Raw genomic sequence first — 18,146 nt, 5'->3', positions numbered from 1 at the left:
GTAGTAAGGCCTATTTGGTAAAAAAAAATTAAAAATTATAACTGCTTTTTTATTTTTAAAATCAAATTTAGAGAACATATCTTGTCTGGGTTGTTTTTATTTTCTGTTTTGGCTTTTATCTTTCGAAACATAAAAAAAAAAACAGTTTCATAGCTATTTTACAAAATAATTTTAAGAACAAAAAGAAACGGAACATAATCAAACAAAGTCTTCAAGTTTAAGGATTTCTCTCGTCCTCTCTACTCCCTAGTCCCAGGTAACCATTTTTTCTTTTTGGTTTTTATGCTAAATGTTTATTACCAATATGTTAATTTACATGATTGAACAGAAAAAACCAAAGTTAATAAATAATAATGTATTTGTCAAGACTTCGTAGCCTTCTTTATCATCTTCCATTTTCCATACCAATCCTGTTTTCAGAAATAGCCTTGGATGAGGATTCCACATCCTCCCTCACTCTCTCAATCTTTTCCTTCAGTGCTGTCACATCCAATGCAGCAAGAATAAGCTCTTTAATACCTGCTTCCATCTTTTCAATATCCTTAGACTTTGACCCTTGTGCTATCTCATTCTCCAACTCCTTAATTTGGCTCTTAAGACCTTTTGCATTTACCACTCTATCAATTTCATTCATGATCTCATTGTTCAAGTCTACTATTTTCTGTTTTATCTCTGGTGGTGGACTCACCACACTTCTCTTCATTACTCCAACAACCTCCAAGTTATTTGATTTCAAGAACTCTTCCAAATCTTTTGTAACTTCCACTGCTTTCTCTACCAATTCCTTGTCTGGTGATTCCCCATTTGATATCATTTCCTGAGCATGCTTCAGGTTTGCTATCTTTGCTTTTATATCATCTGAAAGTTTCTCATTGAGCTCTTGTCTTAGCTTTTCTTGTTTGGATTTCATCTCAATGAGCCTGTTGACAGTGTCTAGCTTCTGAAGCTTCTGTTTCAATCCAAGATATGCACCTGGCTGAGACATCTTGCTCTTTATTTCTTGCATTATTTTGTCCACCTTCTCCTTTAAGTTATTATTAAGAGGTTGATTTGAGGCTTTAGATAGTTCCATCCTAACATTCTGAACTTTCTCTGCCAAACCCATTGAAATGAATGCTTTGGTGATTTCCTGGTCTACTTCTTTAACAACCTTTTGAATTGCTTCCTTTGTGATGGGATCAGATGGTCCCTTTGCTTCTAAAATTTTCTTCCTGAGACTTTTGAGCTCTGAATCTATATCAGTAATCTTGGATGAGTTTACTTCAGATGGCTTCATGTTACGCTTCTTCTCTGGTTCCACAGGTATGCCTTCTTGGAAGCCACCAATTGACCGGAACTTGAGATGTCTATGGTGTAGCAGCTCTTCTGCATTCATTTTTGTCAGCTCCTGTTGTAAATTCCAGTGTTTTTATAAGACTTTTCTTTTTATTGGCTTACACCGTTGTAAATTACACTCATCTGTTGATCATATTTATATCTAACTGCTCTGATTTATTAAATACGTGAGTAGTTAGATGTAAGCAGATCAACGGCTAAAATTGAATGTAAAACTTCTTATTCTTATACTAGAGTAACAACATCATGTGTGTATATATATAAACATTAATTACCTCCATGGCTTGAGTGATTGCAATCTTTATTTGTTGAGAAGTCCACATAGGGTCAGCATGCGCACCACCTAGTGGCTCCTACATGTTAATCATAGTAGTAACTTTAACATACATTATTTAAAAACACCAAGAAGTTATTGTTAGAGAATAATATAAAGTATTAAAAAAGACCATCACTTAACACTAACACCTTAAGGTTTTGGGTTGAAGTGGTTCTTTACATTTATGACAACAAAATCATACTAAAAGAGATCTAGAAGATCTTGCTCCTTTTCTTTGGTTTTTTTTCTTTACTTTTTTTTTTCTCCCGTAATTAAAGTGAAACAAATATTGAAACATAGTCACTGGAAAGGGAAACACAGTAAAGTATAAACGTTCTTACAGGAATAATACCATCAGCAATTCCGAGTCTGTAATGTTCTAGAGCTGTTATTCTTAGCTTTTCAGCTGCCTATACAAGTTAACTTCAATTAATACAAAAATAGCTGAGAAGATATTCTGGAAAACCACAAAAGTTTATATAATTGATAACCTTAGGAGCAGCTTTGGAAGATTTCCACAATATTGCAGCACAAGCTTCAGGACTGGTTAGAAATAGTGACAATGAACATGTTAAATTATATATGGGCTTAACGTTTCTCAAGCAGCTTGAGATAATCTTATCTCCGGCTAATAAACGATGTAGTTTTGGGATAGCCGGATATAAACTTATCTCAAGCTGCTTGAGAAATGTTTTTCCCATTATATATATATATATATATATATATTTTGTTAAAGGAAAATCAGCCAAAGATGAAAATGAAAAGAATAAATAAACTACTTTGCATGAGGTTTATCCAAATTACACTTACATCCCCTATCATTTCAGAAAATAAACAGACAAAGAAGCTTAATGTAATGACTAAAACGAGAGGAAGACAATTTGTTACCTTGCAACATAAAAGGCAGAATTCTCGAGCATAAACAATTTATTTCCACAGGCAATGGCAAGTGCACCACCTGAACCACCTTCCCCAGTTACAACTGTCACTATAGGTACTTTGAGGCCAAACATAGTCCTCAAATTTTGGGCTATTGCTTCACCCTTCATAAGTAGATTAACCAATGTGAATGAATCTAAGACATTAAATATGTAATAATCCAACTAGCAAAGTCAAGCACAAGGCGCACACACTTGACCAAGTTCCTCAGACTTTAGATCAGCAAAGGCACCAGGAGTGTCAACAAATGTAATGATGGGGAATTTATGGTGATCAGCATATTTCATCATGCGCAAAGCTTTGCGATAACTGTTTTTGCAAATAAAATATTTTGTCAAGATTGCTAAGAATCATGAAAGCTAATTGTGATGAGACAAGGAAGAATATTAAACATATCTATAAAAAGAAGCAAACATAATTGAACCGTTGGTTAATTAAGAGAGCCTTATATGTAACCTAGAAGAGTGTTGCGATCACTATAGGGGTGTCCTTAACAGTAATGGTATGGACCAAGGCTATGTAAGGCGGTCCCAGGTGTTGTGTGTATCAATAGGGGTTGTGTTTGAATGACTGTAATGACTCTCCAAGTTGACAAAGTAACCACTTATGAAATAGTGATCTTGTGTGCCCTTCTGATAGAGAAGAGGGGGTATTCATATGTTCCAATTTGGTGGGAGAATGAGCAAGTCAACTATTATGGGGAAGAGCCAAGACAGCCTGTGCCTTGCTGGGACAAGGCACATAGCAGCTGCTGTCAGCACTGCAGCAGCCGCTGTGCAGGGAAAGTCATAAGAGGGGAGGCATTTTGGTGCCTGAGCAGACAAAGGGGAGTGGGGGGATACCCCAAGTAAGACATTCTGGTGTCTTACGTTGAAAAGCCTGTTGCGTGGGGCAGGGATGGCAGCGCTGTCGAGGCTGCTCTGATGTTGCTGGGTAGGTGTAGCAGGGGTAGTATGGGCTTTCTATTGGGCCGGCCATATTGGGCCAATTAATTGGGCTGGCCAGAAAAATAATGACTTCAAATTTCACATACCACCATTGCTTCAATACTTAGTTACTTTACAAGTATTTGGTGGAAAGTCTAATCAATAGAACTATGAAGCATACCCATGAGGAGTTGGCATTGCAAAGTTGCGAGCAATGTTTTCCTTTGTGTTCCTACCTTTCTGATGGCCAATAAACATATAACTTTTTCCATCCATACTCCCTATACCAGTAACAATTGCTGGATCATCATAGCCAGCTCGATCTCCATGAAGCTCTATCCACTAAAAGAATCCAAGAGGAACAAATATAAAAGTAGTAAGAAACTGTCTTCAATTAGTTGGAAAGGTTGTGAGAGAGTATAAATACCTTCTCTGTGATATTAAGTATATGATCAAGAACTGTTGGCCTATTGGGATGTCGAGCAATCATCAACCGTTGAATAGGTGTCAAATGAGTGTATAGATCTTTCAGAGCCTGAGCTCAAAATGAAGAAATTTGGAGTTATGACAATGTGAGAGTTATATTGAAGTGTGACAATCATTTTAATAGATATTTGCACCAACATCTATGCTACCTACTTCTACCTTCACTACACTTGAACTTAATTACACTAGAAAAAGATCTCATGATCCCTTATCATCTTGATTTATTCGATCATATTGCTCATATATATATTATATATAATGAATACAATTGTTCAATAACCTTACAAAAGCATCTAATAATGTACTAGATATTGATTCCATTTACCTGTTGATACTTGCTCTCCAGAGCACCAATTTGATTACTGAAGTCTAAGCCTGTGTCATCTGCCATTCGACGTACCTGCAAGAAACAGATTAAACAAAACAACATGACCATGACAATGAGGTTGAGGTTTACTTGTCAGAACTCCCAGCCACCTTAAGCCACAATTAATTCTTCAAATTATGTTTGCTCAACTAAAATTGAGTTCTAAATTGGCATTCTAAAATACTATTATATATTTAATAAAAAATTTATATAATCTTTTTTTTTTTTTTTGATAACAAAAATTTATATAATCTTTAGATGAAAAGTCCTCAAGCAAAAAAATTCAATATACCTCTATAATCTTTTTTTCTAGATCAATCAGTGGCTTCTCAAAATCAAGTGTTACAGGTTTTGGTTTCTCAGCCAGAGGCTTAAAGTGAGACAGGTGAGTGAAATATTCGCTACTGTCATTTGGATCAATATTATCAGGCCATGGATAATCATGCTTCTTTCCCTTTCTAATCCTTGCAACAACATGTGACCTTTGGTCTTTTGTATTCCTTGAACCGCTTAAATACTTTGGCCAAATACAAATTGCCCTTTTGGATGAACTTCTTAGAAAATAATTAGCAAGGTAGTCTTTTCCAAAGCATGTATGTGTCAATTCAGTGGCTCGATCTTCAAGTCCTCTTCCATTCATATAATTTCCACTTATGAGTGATATGGTATTCATCTTCACCAGCTCAAATTCTTGTGAATTGGTTGTGCACAGGCTACTTTATTCCTGCATGCAGAGCCACATACTGTCAACAACATGAAAAAAGAAAGAAAAAAATATTGGGTATGACTCATAACTCGCATTTATACCAACTTTTATTAGCAACATACATACACAAAGCCAATGGGGATTTCTAAGTCTATTTATATTCCCTTTATAACAATTGCGGTGAGGAGAATATAATGAAATATTAGTGAAACAGGATAAATTTATCTATGAGTTTTTTCCTCCTTTCTTTCTTTTCTATTATTGTAGTTGTTGATAAAAAAAGGAGAGATTTCACTTTGGAACCTTGTATTTGTTTACCTTATAATTTAAGGCTTCTGGGCTTCAAGAGTGACATTTAAATGAGCTCAGCAGCATATCTACATATTTATATTAACATCTATGTCTATGTAAATCATTCCAATTTCCACAAACTTCGTTTATACACTTTATTTTTTTTCTCTATGCCTTCTAAGAAACTAAAACAATGAAACTGTTAAGTATGTGCAGGTTTTTACCTTGGAAAATTTTAAGGGTTATGAGTTGTGAGCTTCAAGAAGAGTGACCAAATCTTTCACCAAGAATAGCAGCTTTTGAATTTTGATCAGTGCTGAATTCTGTGGAGATAACAAAATATGGCAAAATGGACACTCACTGTGGTTTGGGATGCTGATGCTTCGAACTTGCTTGGACGGTGTGTTACACGCGCTGTTATTGTGGGGTGTGGACTGACAAAGCTAAGCTTTGGTGAGTGACACGTCCTCACATATGAGGATAACTGATAACTCCCTCTCAACCAAGATGGGTCCCACTATCAAAGGTGGTCTTATCATGCACATGTGCTTTGTCAACTTTTATCTATGCGTCCTTATTTTTTTCTTTCCCATAATTTTTTTTTTAATAAAATCTAATTAATAAGATTTTTAAATTATTTTTCTTTCTCCATTACATCAGTCAGTCAATAATATTTGAAGAAAGATAAAAACGAAACAGCTTTATTAGTATAATAAAGTCTTACTAGTCAGATTTTATTAAAAATCATTTATTAGAGAAAATTTTTCTTATATTAAAGAAGAAATACATTTGCCTATATTTATTTCTAGCTTAAAATTAAATAGCTAAGCTACGGGTAGGTTATAACTTATATTTTGTAAAAAAAAATTCAAATTATTTCTAGGAATATACTTTTATCTGAGACTATTTTCGAGAATACATAATTAAGTTTGTAAAAGTTTGTATAAAACAAATTTGTGAATATAATCTTTTCAATAAACTATTACATATTTTTTGTTACAATCCAAATAATTAATGCCTTATAAATGGTAATGATTCAAAAATAGAATAAAATCAATATTAATTTTTTTTTTTGGTGAACAATCAATATTAATCTTTATTCACACTCACGGGTAGTCATTCTCTCATAAATTTTTTAATAAAATCTTATCACTTTCTTGTCACCTTGTAATCACCAATTCACCATCGCCAATTTGTTATTACTTGTCTAGTGCAGCAGCACAAAGTAAGAAAGAAATAAAATAAAATATTATAAAATAATTAATGCCTTATAAATTGTAATAATTTAAAAGTAAAATAAAACTAATATAAAAAGATTAAAAAAGATAACGACAATTTTTCAGAGTTTGACCAACTACAAAGAGCATAAATTTGGAATATCAGTCTTCATTCGCATTAATTAATCCTCATTAATTCTTTCTCATAATTTTCTTATAAAAAATTACCTACCCTCATATGAGTCGTCTTATAATCACGGAAAAAACCACTCTTATGTTGTATGTGATAAATTTTTTTCCTACACACCTTCCTTTCGATAACTGTGCCACTTTTTTTCAGGTGGTGGAGTCCACAAGTTTATATCTATGACATGAGATAACTTATCTCCTTTAACATGAGATTAATAAAACCCTATAATCACCATCACTCCTGTCTTATAATCAGATATCTCTATTGCTTCACTAGAACCCCAAAATCACCCTTGTCTTGATCCCCCTTTGTTTAGAGTCATAGAATCACACAACCCCAAAATCCACTATCGAGTTTTATCTGCATGAGATGAATGGACACAATGAACAAAGTGCCAGTTCAGGTTCATCTCTTCTCCCTTACCTCTTTCGCATTCCAAGCATTATGCACTTGTATCTAATGAGTTTAAAATCTTGCATATAATTACATACATTTTAGATTTGAAATCATTTTTTTTTAAGGTTACAAGAATCCAACACAACAACTGATACTAACACACATCCTATTATATACATCCACACCACTAAGTTAACTAAGGGTTGGCAAAAATAGCCAACTGGTCAGGTTGGCTCGTAACTCGTCAAAAAATAAGTCAGGTTGAGTTGACAAAAATGAGCTATCAATTTGACTCGAGCCAGCTTGGAAAAAAACTAGTCAACCCGTGGGTCAAACGGACTAACTCGCGGGTTGAGTTTTTTTTTTTTTAAATACAAAATATAATAAACAAAAATGGACAAAACTCACACACTTTGTCATCGTCTTTCTTGTTTCTCTAAATTTAAGTCTATAATCTTCTCACATCGCTACCATTTTTATATTGTTGTCTCTGTTTGGTTCAAATATCTTACCCACTTGGTAGCAAGTGGTTCTGATTAATTCTCGATGTTGGTACAAATTTGTTGTGAAGAAAATTCAAAACTATAACATTTTGCTTTTACTTCTCATTCTGTAAACATTCTCTATTTTTTTTTTTTTTTTATAAACTATTCCGTAAGATAATTGTACTGTTTAAGCTGATGGAAGCTACATGCATTAATACTATAGGTTCATTTTAAATAAGCTGAAAACGAGACAACCCGCAAGCCAATTTTCGAGCCAACCCGCAAGCCATTTTTTCAAGCAACCCACAAGTCATATTTTAGAGCTAACCAGCGAGCCAACCCTAACTCAGTTCGGATTGGATTTTCGAGCTTGTTTTTTCTTTTCAATCAATCCTAATCCGTCTCATTTTTTTCGAGTTGCACGCGAGTTGAGCCGAATTGCCCGTTTTGCCAACCTAGGCTAACCCTAGTGGATAGATTTGAAATCATTGAACGTTCATCATTGTTGCTAAAGAAATGAATTATGAATACCGTGCTACATTTTAAATTTAATTATTGAACTATTGTGCTCAATATGCATATATTCTCTTGATTAATCTTTTAATAATTATAATGTCAATTGTAACCGAGGTTAAATTACTACCATTGACTCAAGCAGCAGTTTTGTCTGCGGTTGAAAAAATTATCACGACATAATTTGCGGTGGTTTGTCAATCGTAATTCGATAATAAAATAGAACCAATCATGCCATAAGTTGAATTTCTTTTAAGTACAGTATTGTATTCGATTGAATCCTCTGAATCAGTTTTGGATTTAATTAATATCTTTCATTACATTAGTATTCATTAAAAAAAATTAAGATATGTAAGAATCTTATTTTTGGTATGAATAAGTAAAGGCATCCAATTCTAGGATTGAGTATGCCATTAGACTTTTAAGTCTTACAGAAAGAATTCAATTCAAATGGTATTAGTATTGAAAGAATTGATTGATTTATTTTTATTTTTATTTTTTTTTAAATATTCTAATCGGTTCATCGCTTTGCGATTAATCTGATTTTAGGCGAGTCTCAGGATTAAGGCTTCAAAGTCCTCCCAAAGATAGTACTGGAAATGATTGAACACATGTTTCTCAGTTCCCTAGCGCTAACTGAGTTATCATTATTTGGTTTTTATTATTATTTATTGAATAATAATATATTTATTTAGGAGTAAGTTAATTTCTAAAAATATTTTATCTCAAAAAACGATATATGTTATTCTTCATTATATATATTCTCCCTAAAATAATAATGTGTGTCGTTCTTAATTTTTTTAAACTTTAATAAATTTAATTCTCTTTTAACCAATTATGTTATTTTGGTCTAAATTCATTTAAAAAAATTATAAATGAATTTAAAAGAATTCGTACAATTCATACACTCACTATTTGTAAATAAATTAATTAATCTTTAATAAATTTTAGAATTTAATCATAAATATTTCTAAAATTATCAGCTTTAGTTGTTAAAATTAATTTTTCAATATTAATTATAATCAATTAAAATTTTGGAAAAATTCATTACACTTTAAAAAGCTCTTATAGATGTACTAAAAAAAGCACTTAGAATCGGCACATTAAAGGAAAGTATCCTGAAATGAGAAAATTATTTATTGCTCAAACGCGGTTTTAGGTTGGTGAGAAAAACCAAACAAAACATGCATTTAGTATGGAACATTGAGCGCGTTAATGTTTAGCAAATTTGGCATCAGAATAAATAAGGCATTATTTCAGTAAGGAATTAATACCTATTTTTCATATTTTCTACCACAATTTCTCAATCTAAAAATCTATTTTATGTGCATCCGCTTGCAAAAATAGGTTTATTAAATTATTCACGAATATCTTAATTCGTGTGGTAGGTGAATATTATGTACTACATGTACAAAATTCATTCTCATGAGACAAAATGGTGGAACTACATTGCTAACTTGTTTCACTGGGCTCGCAGCTTTTGTTAATTTGAAGGTTTATCAACGACTTAGCATGATGAATATTAGATGGGTTTTATTGGCCACAATTTTCTTCATCTGTTTGGTGACTGTAATTGATTGGAGCAACAAAATCTATACGATTGATCTTGTAAGCCTCTCTTAAATTCTTGTCTTTTTGATGTTTCGGTTTAAAATTCATCTTTCTCAATTTCTCGTTTATGTGATTCTTATTTTACACAGTCTTTTTTAATTGGTATCTATGTTTACTTGCGCTTAGGATATTCATGCATTTGCTTTTGATGCTCAATGAGCTTTTTCGTTTCTCAGTACTGAAGCACATTTTGTATTCTGCAGTCTCGTCTTTCTTTTATATTAGAATTATAATGTTATTTAGGAACTTATGAGAAAAAGAATGTATGACACAAACCGTTACTGAGACTAGCCAAGTATGTAACCCCAAGGGCTGTAAAGGTCACTCTAGGGGGGTCCTTAACAACAATAGTATAAACCAAAGCTATATAAGAAGGTCCCAGGTGCAAGTGCAATGTGTATCAATGAGGGTGGTATTTGAATGACTACAATTAGTGGCGGACCCAGAAGGTTTTATTTGTGTATGCACATTTTGTGATAGGGGCTCGGGGGCAATATTACCAATTTTTTTTTTTAAAAAAAATTTAAATGCATTAAAAAAAAAAATCTGTGCACCTTCTGATCACCATTAACACATTTGGAAGTGTTATCGAGATAATTTACCTTGTAGTATTACTCTTTTACTCCACAAAAAAGTACAAGGTATTTATCTTATAACCCCACTTTTATAATATTTTTCTTTAACTTTTTTAACTAAAAATAAAACTTTTTAATTATTATAAGAGTTTTATATATATCATGTTGTAGGAAATTTGTAACATCATGTTACTCTCAGAAAAAGTGATGGCCCCACCTTGTTTTCTTTTTTCTTTTTGAATGGGACCCACATCAAATGTATTAGAGTAATATGACATTACAAGTTTCTTATAAGATGACATATATAAAACCTTTATTATAATAATAAATTTTTTTTTTATTTATGTTTGTTTTTTCCATCGTGGGCAATGAATAGAAAGTTAAGTCTGCTGAATAGTGAATAATATAGTTGTAATAAAGAAATAGATAAAGAATGAATGTATCTATAAATATGTGTGTGTATTTAGAGATAGATAGAGATGTTGGTGCAGCTGTGATTTGGCATTTTCTGGTTTTGTTAGTTGCTTGTTGTTTGGGTTTGATGTATATATAACGGAGCTAGCTAAGCTAATGTAGGAATAAGAAACAAAAGGAGAGAGTTGAAGGTGAAGGTGGTGGTCATAGCAAGACTAGGATTTCAGAGAGAGAAAAAGAAAGAACGGGATTTTAGAGAAGAAAAGGGCAACTTTTGACTGGGTTTTTATGTGCTCTTTTTGTAGAAGAATGGAATGATTGGTCTGAGGATGAGAGTTTCTTGAACTCGGAGAGTTTGCTGAACTCTTTTATGTTCTTACAACTTGGGATGTCTATGGGTTGAACCGAATCGATTTTTTTGAAAAATTGAACCGAATTGGTTTAAATGGTTTGGTTTGGAAGTGGTTCGGTTCGATTCAAAACTGGTTTGGTTCGGAAGGGGTTCAGTTCGGTGGGAAATGGTTCGGTTCGGAACTGTTCGGAAATGGTTCGGTTCGGAACCGGTTCGGCTCGAACCTCTTTTGAAAAGAAAAAAAATTTAAAATTTAAAAAATAAAGTTATAAAAATCAATTTGATTTGGTTTGAAAACGGTTCGGTTCGATTCGAAAACGGTTCGGTTCGGTTCAAAATGGTTCGGTTCTTAAACTGGTTCTAAAAATCGGTTCGGTTCATGAACTGGTTCTTTAAAAATCGATTATTTTAAGGGGAGGTTCAGTTCGGTTCAGTTTTTTGGTTATTTTGCACACCCCTACTTACAACAGGTGCACAAGTTGTTACACTCTGAAGCCATGCCAGAAAATCTCGTTGCTTCTGTTTGAAAGAAGGAAAAAAAGAGAGGAGGAAAGTTTGTGTCCGCACTTGCGGACACTTGCTCAAGTGTGGGTCCGCCACTGGCTACAATGGTTCTCTAAATTGACAGAGTAACGGCTTATGAAAAAGTGATATTGTATCCCTTTGGTAGAGATAAAGAAGGGTATTTATAGGTTCCAATCTGGTGGAAGGGTGAGCTAAGTCAACTATTATAGGGAAGAGCCATATCAGTCAGCCTGGCCTTGCAGGTGCAAGGCACTTTGTAGCTGTTGTAATGCTGACAGCAGCTGTTGTAATGATGATAGCAGCTGCTGTGCAGGAAGGTGAGAGAGAAGAGTTCCTAGTAAGTTATTTTGGATACCTGAGGAGGCAAAAGGGAGGGGAAATCCCCCAACGTAAGACATTCTGATGTCTTACGGTTAAAAGCCTGTTGCATTTGAGCAGAGACAGTAGCACTGTCGAGGCTGCTCTAACGTTGTTGGGTAGGAGTAACGGATGTGGCATGGGCCCTTTGGCATTGGGCTGACCATTGTAGACCAGTCAACTGAGCTGACCAGAACAAGAGCAAATAAACACTAATTTACCATATCGTAGTAATTATCAACTAGAAAATGTTGAAAGCAAGTAATTTGTTATAACATCGGTATTATCTTTATTTCAAACTAAAAAGCAGATCAATTATGTAAATAAACAAGAACAAACGAAAAAATAATTAATAAAGCAGATGCTTACAAATCATAGTCGTTGATCTTTTCTAATCTAGCGGCTCTCGGATGAAGTGTCAAATTTCAAATTTGACACTAGTGTCAAGGGATCCTACCTATATATATATATATATATATATATATATATATATATATATATATATGAGGCAGGATCCTTTGACACCGGTGTTAAATTTAAATTTCGACACCTCATCTGAGAGCCATTGGATAAAAAAAAATCAACGACTCTGATTTGTGGCTCATATGATACCATTGATTTTTTTTGATCCAGTGGCTCTCAGATAAGGTGTCAAAATTCAAATTTGACACTGGTGTCAAAGGATCCTACCTCTATATATATATATATATGTATATATATAATGCAAACAAGATAAATAATAAACAAATCAAAACCATAGAAAACTTCTATTCTACCACAATTTTAATAGTTTTCCTTCAGTATGTTCTAAGACAAATTACATGTCAACCCAATATTCACTTCATTAATTTTTTTTTTACTATTTTTGCAAAATAAGTTTTAGTCGGCCTCTTTATTTTTTGTTTCTTTGTTATGTTCTTGGTAACAATTTTTTTTTTCTTATTGTATATCTAAGGCCTTCGAAGAATATGTTATAATCATCTCAATTTATGTTCTCTCATCTTTTCTTCTATTGGTACTGCTACTTCAACTTTTTGTTAAATATTTCATTTCTTATTTTATTCATTTTTGTATGACCACACATCTATCATAACGTCCTTATATCTGCTACTCTCATTTTATGTTCATATTATTTCTGTGTTGACCAACATTGAATTTCATGTAGCATTGCAAGCTACAAAATTTTCCTTTTCGTTTAAGAGGGATTCTATGATCACATAAACATTTTAATGCACTTCTTGGTTTTATTTAACTTGGTCTAATTCTCTGGCTTATGTCGTAATCAATATATTTTCCCTCAAATATCTAAATGAATCTATTTAAGATATTGTTCTAGCATATACCTGAATTATTTATTTCCTACTCTCGTCGTAATGAACTCACATTTAATATTTTTAATCTTATTTCGACTTAACATAAATCCTTTAGTTTCGTCAATAAGAACAATATAATCTTTAAATAGTATATACCGTGACACATCATCTTGAATATTTTATGTTAGCTCATCTATAATTAGGGTAAAATGATAAAGACTCAATCATACACCACGTAAGATTATGTTGAAGAGGAGGGATATTCTTACTATCAATATTTTCTACTACTAACTCACTACCTATCCAATCACCATTGGATCAATATTTTCTCTTTTTTCAAAAACTTTTTAGCATTTTCTCTCTTTAATTCAATGGTGATTAGATAGGTAGTAAAGTTATAAGTAGAAAATTTTGGTAGTAAGAATATCCTCCCTCTATGTTGAAAGTACGTAATTTTGAATGTAAAATACAAGTAATTCTTGTGAGTTCAAATATATATAAATTTCATGACAACTGTATATCTAGGTTTTAGAAATAGAGGAAACAAAAAATAATATTTAAATCTCAATGTGTATACCATCTATAATTGTTGTGTGATTGTAACTGTATTACTAAGAGAAAGGGAAAGAATAGAAACTGAGAATCTTATAGTTTATTTGAAGGAAATGTTAGATGTACAATACAGAATGAATTATATACATCTTTTATATCATAATATATACACATAAAATTGTGCAAGCTATCTATGCACTTCTGCATAACATTTCTTATACAGTCAACAAGATTTCATCTAACAGGTTATTATCACACGATTGTTTTATGGGAAAAGTGTTTGTCTTTTTAAATGACACAACTTTACATCCTTTAAAATGACACACAATTTTTCATTGGTTTATTGTCTTTCAGTTTGAAGAAAAAAGTACTCTTTCTAAAACAAGTTCAACCTTCAATAGGCAACAAACTCAATTCACTCTGAACTGTTTCAATGGAAGCATAACAACAAGCTGTCCAAAGGATTACCTTACAACATTTGAGTATGATCATGATTCATCAACTGCATCAACATGTCCAGAGTACTTCAAATGGATCCATGAAGATCTAAAACCATGGAAGAGTACAGGAATCACAAGGGAAATGTTGGAGAGGGGGGAAAATGCTTCACAGTTTAGGCTTGTGATTATACAAGGAAAAGCTTATCTAGAAAAGTATGAAGGTTCATATCAGACCAGGGATGTGTTCACAATATGGGGAATTTTACAGCTTCTAAGGTTATACCCGGGTAACATACCAGATTTGGAGCTATTGTTTGGGACTGGAGATGTACCTGTGGTGGGGAAACAACACTTCCAAGGACCAGAAGCCATGTCACCACCACCTCTTTTTCATTACTGTGGGAACAAAAGCACTTTTGACATTGTCTTTCCTGATTGGTCCTTCTGGGGTTGGTAAAGCTTCTACATTGAACTACTAGTTGTTTTAGCTGAGATTATTGGGATTCTCCAATGTTAATTTGATACTAACTTCTATATTTATATCCTTTTCTTTCAAGGATTTGTATCCTCTTTAAAACATGATAGCATCATAATAGGAAAATAATTATCTCATGTTGCATCAGATAATTATCTTATGTAACATAAACAAAGTAGTGAGATCCACCATTTTTTTCTTTTTTAAAAAAAAAATAGTGGACCACACTATCTTGTCTATGCAACATGAGATAAATATATTCCAAAAAAGAAATATACAATTTTCTTATGCAAAGACTCAACGTATCTGCATCAAAGAAATTTGTGTTTTTCTCTTTTATAAATGTGTTTAACATTTCTGCTTTTGCTACACAAATATTTTGTCTACCTCACTCATATAAAAGTAAGTCGATTTCATGAATTTTTTCTCCTTTTCTCTTAATAATGCAACCTACTTACCTTAATGTTATATAAGTATGACGGATAAAACATTTCTACAGTAAAAGCATACTAACTGTTTCTCCAGCAAAAGCAAACATATTTTTTTCTTTATAAATTGACATTTTTCTTTTCTTAAGAAAATGAAAAAAATCCAAATTCTTATTTTAATAAACCAAAACAAAATTAAAGGAAAGCAAATCTTCCTAATTCTTAAACATTACTTTTTTTTCCTTTAATTTGAAGGGCTGAGATTGGAATAAGACCATGGGTGGCAGTACTGCAGGATATACAAGAAGGCAACAAGAGGATCAAATGGAAGGATAGGGTACCCTATGCCTTTTGGAAAGGCAACACACATGTGTCCCCGAACAGGTATAAGCTCAGGAAGTGCAATGCCACAGACCAACATGATTCGAATGCTCGTATATATTCAGTGGTAATTAAATATATAATGTCAAATGTAAATATTATGAGTTTGTTAAAAACTTCAACATACATATAATGAATTGCTTGTTTTTTCAGCACTGGAGTAAGGAAATTGAACAAGGTTTCCGGAACACAAAACTAGAAGATCAATGTACCTACAGGTAATTAAGTATCTAATAAAATTTTCATGCTCCTTCTATAACTTAAGTGTTGTGATTTATTATCTATAGATACTTTTGTTCAGCAAATTGTTAGATTTGGTTGTGTTACTTTTCATATGAAGGTACAAGATTTATATGGAAGGGGTAGCATGGTCTGTGAGTGAAAAGTATATAATAGCATGTGACTCTGTGACCTTGTTCATAGAGCCTACATATTACGATTTCTTTACAAGAAGCATGGTACCTTATCGGCACTACTGGCCCATCAGCATTCAAAACACGTGCGAAGATATTAAGTATGCTGTAGACTGGGGCAATACTCATCCACACATGGTAAATCTATATATTTCATCTACCATCATACTCTAATTAAGTTTGTTTTTGCTGTTATATTAAATTGCAATTAACCTCGATACAGAAGGCTACCCGACTTGATAAGGTAGGAGTGAGGGTTAATTGTAACCTTCTGGTTACAAAAAACAACTTTACCGATGCTCTAAGATTCGCTCTCAAATTTTGTTGATATATTATAAATAAAAAATAAACCCTATCCATGCGGCTATGGTGAATTTGATCCTAAAAGACCCTATTAATTTTCTTCATTTTTTTTAAATTATATCTTTGTACTTATTAATTTGAGGAGGGTTATATTTACAAACATTTTGTTTATAAACTCTCACAAACTACACTATATACTCTTGAAAGTATACTAGATTATACTATATACTTTCAGGAGTACATAGTGTAATTTATAAAAAAAATTGTAAGCAGATTCTTTCCTTATTAATTTTATGTATATTTCACTAGGCAGAAGCTATTGGTAAAGCAGGGGCCAGCTTCATTCAAGAGAAGCTAAAGATGAAGTTTGTGTATGATTATATGTTTCATCTATTAACTGAATATGCAAGGCTCTTGAGATTTGAACCAACCATACCAGCAGGAGCTGTTGAGATTTGTTCTGAAACTATGGCATGTCCAATGGGTGGTTTATGGAGGCAGTATATGGTTGAGTCCATGGTCAAGTCACCAAGTGATATACCTCCATGTACAATGTCTTTTCCTCATAATAATGATGAAGGCAAGGGCTATGAATAATAAGCTATGATGTTTCTCTTTGTTCAAAGAGTCTTTCTCTAGAAAGGGTCAAATATAGATAGATGGATAATGTTTTTGTAATTTTGTATTGTAAAAAAACACCACATATGTAGCCATTCCTTTACAGGAAAAGAGCTTGGGGCATGGTTGTGGAAAATAAATATTAAATTGTTAATCAATTTAGTAAGTTTTATATGCCTAAAATAGATTACTAATTTTCAAATTTATTTATTATAGGAGGGTTATTCTTAAATTGGTGTAAAAATAAAAAGTTTTATACTCAATCTTAATAATTGATCTGTTTATATCTAACAACTCATATATTTAATAAATTAGATGCTTAGTTTATAATATTGATCATTTATATCATTTTTGAAAGAATTTGCATATTTTTACGTTTGGTTTTTATGAATTGTTTCTTGATCACACAATAATTATTTTTTGGACTTTGCATCTCTGCAGTTGCTGCAACATTTTATTGGGTGCAGCAGACACAAGCAAGTGGATCCCACTTGTTTTAAAAAAAAACACCAAGATATGAAACTGTATCCTCGTGTTGCTGCAGAAATTTTTTATTTTTACATTGACAAGAGAGCTATAAATCCCTTATTTTTTATGAATTACAACAACCTTTTTTAACTAATAGTTTCATTTTTTAGAAAAAAAAAAAAGAAAACTTTATCAAGTTTTATTATTTTATGTAACTGACGGAGAAAAACTACTGGAATGGGATATTAAACCGCATTCGTACACACTAAAATTTTAAATTGTAGTTGTGATTTGACCAATGATTGTGAGTTGTGACATCCCACGAAACCATATATTAATCATGAAAACGAATGAAGAAAATACCAAGATGTTAAGCTCTTCACAAAGAAGGCGAGTCGTTTATTAAGCTTATAATGTTTTTCTACCAATGCATGATTGGTGCAATAATATGACTTATGAGTCAACTAAAAAGGCTCAATCTCTAAAGAGAAAGCTAAGAAGACCGGCAAATATTTTTGTTTAAGTCTTTGTTTAATTACTTCATGATAAAAGAGACATCAATCTTGATCTTTTCTTGGTTTCAAGGAAATGACCATTGGTTTTTTTTTTTTAAGATCTTTAATGTTTTGAAGGAAATGACCAATTTTTCCCTTTAAATTATGTTCGAATATTATTAATTTAGATGGTCTTATAAGCAAAATGACGAGTAGGAGGACTTAGGAGTAGTGTGTTGACTTTTCAGATAACATGATTA

The 18,146-nt window shown here is 32.5% G+C and overlaps 2 protein-coding genes across 2 annotated transcripts; one reads left to right on the top strand and one right to left on the bottom strand.

The window, feature by feature from the left end:
- Positions 1-263: 263 nt before the first annotated feature.
- LOC133314107 (acetyl-coenzyme A carboxylase carboxyl transferase subunit alpha, chloroplastic-like) lies at positions 264-5,695 on the bottom strand. Its single transcript, XM_061515546.1, has 11 exons — positions 5,591-5,695; positions 4,662-5,093; positions 4,328-4,402; positions 3,944-4,051; positions 3,698-3,858; positions 2,785-2,899; positions 2,540-2,694; positions 2,143-2,194; positions 1,993-2,061; positions 1,611-1,688; positions 264-1,387 (listed from the first exon to the last, which is right to left on the bottom strand). The coding sequence occupies exons 2-11, from the start codon at positions 5,040-5,042 to the stop codon at positions 386-388; spliced, it is 2,196 nt and encodes a 731-aa protein (XP_061371530.1). The 5' UTR covers positions 5,043-5,093; positions 5,591-5,695; the 3' UTR covers positions 264-385.
- A 6,217-nt stretch (positions 5,696-11,912) lies between these two features.
- LOC133314131 (uncharacterized) lies at positions 11,913-16,903 on the top strand. Its single transcript, XM_061515577.1, has 6 exons — positions 11,913-11,981; positions 14,221-14,759; positions 15,465-15,657; positions 15,744-15,808; positions 15,931-16,141; positions 16,616-16,903. Exons 1-6 carry the CDS (start codon positions 11,913-11,915, stop codon positions 16,901-16,903), a joined length of 1,365 nt encoding a protein of 454 aa, XP_061371561.1.
- The last annotated feature ends 1,243 nt before the right edge of the window (positions 16,904-18,146 follow it).

The sequence above is a fragment of the Gastrolobium bilobum genome, unplaced genomic scaffold (genome assembly GCF_033153095.1).
Source record: "Gastrolobium bilobum isolate Gb01-03AN ecotype WA unplaced genomic scaffold, APGP_CSIRO_Gbil_v1 utg3818, whole genome shotgun sequence".
NCBI lineage: Eukaryota > Viridiplantae > Streptophyta > Magnoliopsida > Fabales > Fabaceae > Gastrolobium > Gastrolobium bilobum.
This window is presented reverse-complemented; position numbering and strand designations above follow the sequence as displayed.

Excerpts from the sequence above, each read along its gene's own strand:
- LOC133314131 (XM_061515577.1), top strand. The coding sequence starts at position 11,913 with ATGCTGACAGCAGCTGTTGTAATGATGATAGCAGCTGCTGTGCAGGAA. Across the intron at positions 14,760-15,464 it reads GATTGGTCCTTCTGGGGTTG|GGCTGAGATTGGAATAAGAC; the intron begins GTAAAGCTTCTA and ends TTTAATTTGAAG. Across the intron at positions 16,142-16,615 it reads GCAATACTCATCCACACATG|GCAGAAGCTATTGGTAAAGC; the intron begins GTAAATCTATAT and ends ATATTTCACTAG.
- LOC133314107 (XM_061515546.1), bottom strand. The coding sequence starts at position 5,042 with ATGAATACCATATCACTCATAAGTGGAAATTATATGAATGGAAGAGGA. Across the intron at positions 2,695-2,784 it reads AGTCTGAGGAACTTGGTCAA|GGTGAAGCAATAGCCCAAAA; the intron begins GTGTGTGCGCCT and ends CTACTTATGAAG. Across the intron at positions 2,195-2,539 it reads TCTGCCTTTTATGTTGCAAG|TCCTGAAGCTTGTGCTGCAA; the intron begins GTAACAAATTGT and ends ATTTCTAACCAG.